Raw genomic sequence first — 2478 nt, 5'->3', positions numbered from 1 at the left:
AGCTACGGCAGGACCCCCTCCCCTGTGTTCCCTGGAATCTACCTTAGCTGCGGCAAGAAGATTCCCCCCAACTGTGTGTATTTCCCTACTCCCTAAGGAACAAGAGTGCAGGCTGGCTACCACCTACTGGCTTATGGGAACCTGCTGATGGCTACTTGCCATTTCTCCAATAAACGCCTCATCCTGTGATACCAACTGTTTGCTCTTTGGGTCCTGCCCTATGTCTGGGAACTCACCGCCCTGAGGTTGTGACATAATTTGGTGGCAGCGGTGGGATTGGACCCCAGGACCCAAAAGGCACCATGAGCACCCCACCTGGATTCTACACTGACCCATTGGATCTCTTCGCTTGCATGGATTACTCCCGGACTCCAGAGATCCCTACTGATCCCAGAGAGAGGACCCTGTTCTTGCTGAGATGTGAGTCACTGGGACTATCTGGGGATGAGGGTCTGGCATATGGAGTAGGGCAGTTAGTGGCAGGAGAGGCAGACCTGGAGGATGGGTACTATGTTCTGCAGCGCACCATGCACCAACCAGGTGGGAGATATTGGCACAGTCCCTATACAGTGCTCCCGCTTCCCTGTAGCTTGGCGGAATGGCACGGCCAATGGGAGAGGCTGAATTTCTGTGACTATAGCACCTTTGTGGGTAACCCAGAGGGGGAATTCCATACCCTCTATGCACAGCGCTTCTTTTATATAGGAATGAATGATACAGAGGAACGGAGGGACTGGCTTGCTGACCTGGTGTATCAGGAACTGGAATTGATAAAAGAGTATGGGAGTATCCAGGAATTGGAAAACCAACGCAAGGAAGCACTGAGGGTATGTGCACCATCTTTTTGTGGTTTTCAGCAGGCACAGCCATGTCTTGGTACTGTAGGTCCAAAAGACTTTCACTTACCCCCCAGTACAGTCAGTGCCGGGGTGGGGGAGGAACAAGAAGCTTCCCAAACAACTTTATTATGGTGCCCAAGGGAAATCCCTGTTTGTGAGGAGTTCAGTGGTTGTGTTACCCCTGGGCTGGCAGAACCGGAGAGTGGGTGCTGCCACTTTAAAGGCTTGGCAGAGGCTGAGGCCTCCCCAAGTGAAATCCCAGTCTGTATGGAGTCCAGTGGTTGTGTTACCCCTGGGCTGGCAGAACCGGAGAGTGGGTGCTGCCACTTTAAAGGCTTGGCAGAGGCTGAGGCCTCCCCGAGTGAAAACCCTGTTTGTTTGGAGTTCAGTGGTTGCGTTGCCCCTGTGCTGGCAGAACCGGAGAGTGGGTGCTGCCACTTTAAAGGCTTGGCAGAGGCTGAGGCCTCCCCGAGTGAAAACCCTGTTTGTTTAGAGTTCAGTGGTTGTGTTACCCCTGGGCTGGCAGAACCGGAGAGTGGGTGCTGCCACTTTAAAGGCTTGGCAGAGGCTGAGGCCTCCCTGAGTGAAAACCCTGTTTGTTTAGAGTTCAGTGGTTGTGTTACCCCTGTGCTGGTAGAACCGGAGAGTGGGTGCTGCCACTTTAAAGGCTTGGCAGAGGCTGAGGCCTTCCCAAGTGAAATCCCAGTCTGTATGGAGTTCAGTGGTTGTGTTACCCCTGGGCTGGCAGAACCGGAGAGTGGGTGCTGCCACTTTAAAGGCTTGGCAGAGGCTGAGGCCTCCCCAAGTGAAATCCCTAATTGTGTGGAGCCTGGAGCTGCTCAGTTTGAAAAAAACTCCAAGGAGGGAAGAGATGAGGATTCCCCACTACCTGAGTTGTTGCTGGCTGGAGAGGACCAGGAACAGGACCAAGAGGAAAGCATTGCTCAGGATTCCCCAATGTCTATCAGAGCAGTCAGTTCTGGGAATGGAGTAAGGGGCACCCGAAAAGCACAACGTGTAACCAGGGCAGTTGTTCCGGAAACCCCCTCTGGCAGACAACAAGGCCAGAGAATTACCCCACAGAGAAATAAAACACTGGTGAGTCCCCGTGCTGTCCCTACAATATCTCCCAGATGGAGGGGTCCCCCATTGTGTAATGTTACAGGGACCGGGGCCTTGAGAGAGGTTGGGTGGAACTTAGAATTAAAGAAAATACAGGGGGATAAACATTTGTCTAATACTCTTTGGGGTTCACTGGTCATTGGGGTCACTTGAAGATGAGTCACCTTGGCCTGACTGCTTGGGGGGGGAATACAGACTGTACCACCTGGGATTGTTCCCTTCTCCCTGGAAGGCCCTTTTATTGTCCTGGAGGCCAGAACTGTGACATTACAGGGTCGCCCATATGGAGGAGAGAGGGTTAATGATGGCCACCCTGAAATATCCCTCTTAGATCCTGTGGGTTCTGTTTACACCTCATCTTGTTATTCCTGTTTTGCCAATCTGCCCCCCCCAAGGAACTAAAGACTTTTGCTTTATGGGAATTGGCTAGTGAGGCTGCTGGGAACCTGTGTAGGCCCCCAGCAGGCTCACTATTTGGGAAGGGGGAGAAATGTGACATAACAAACTGTATAAGTTG

The 2478-nt window shown here is 52.5% G+C and overlaps 1 protein-coding gene across 1 annotated transcript; it reads left to right on the top strand.

The window, feature by feature from the left end:
• The first annotated feature begins 225 nt into the window (after nt 1-225).
• Nucleotides 226-2478, top strand: LOC100488381. The gene has a single exon (XM_012955056.3). It carries the CDS (start codon nt 303-305, stop codon nt 2112-2114), a length of 1812 nt encoding a protein of 603 aa, XP_012810510.1. The 5' UTR covers nt 226-302; the 3' UTR covers nt 2115-2478.

The sequence above is a fragment of the Xenopus tropicalis genome, chromosome 8, assembly GCF_000004195.4.
Source record: "Xenopus tropicalis strain Nigerian chromosome 8, UCB_Xtro_10.0, whole genome shotgun sequence".
In the NCBI taxonomy this organism is placed as follows: domain Eukaryota; kingdom Metazoa; phylum Chordata; class Amphibia; order Anura; family Pipidae; genus Xenopus; species Xenopus tropicalis.
Note: the sequence above shows the minus strand (reverse complement) of the source record. Positions and strands in the feature narration are given on the sequence as shown.

Excerpts from the sequence above, each read along its gene's own strand:
- LOC100488381 (XM_012955056.3), top strand. The coding sequence starts at position 303 with ATGAGCACCCCACCTGGATTCTACACTGACCCATTGGATCTCTTCGCT.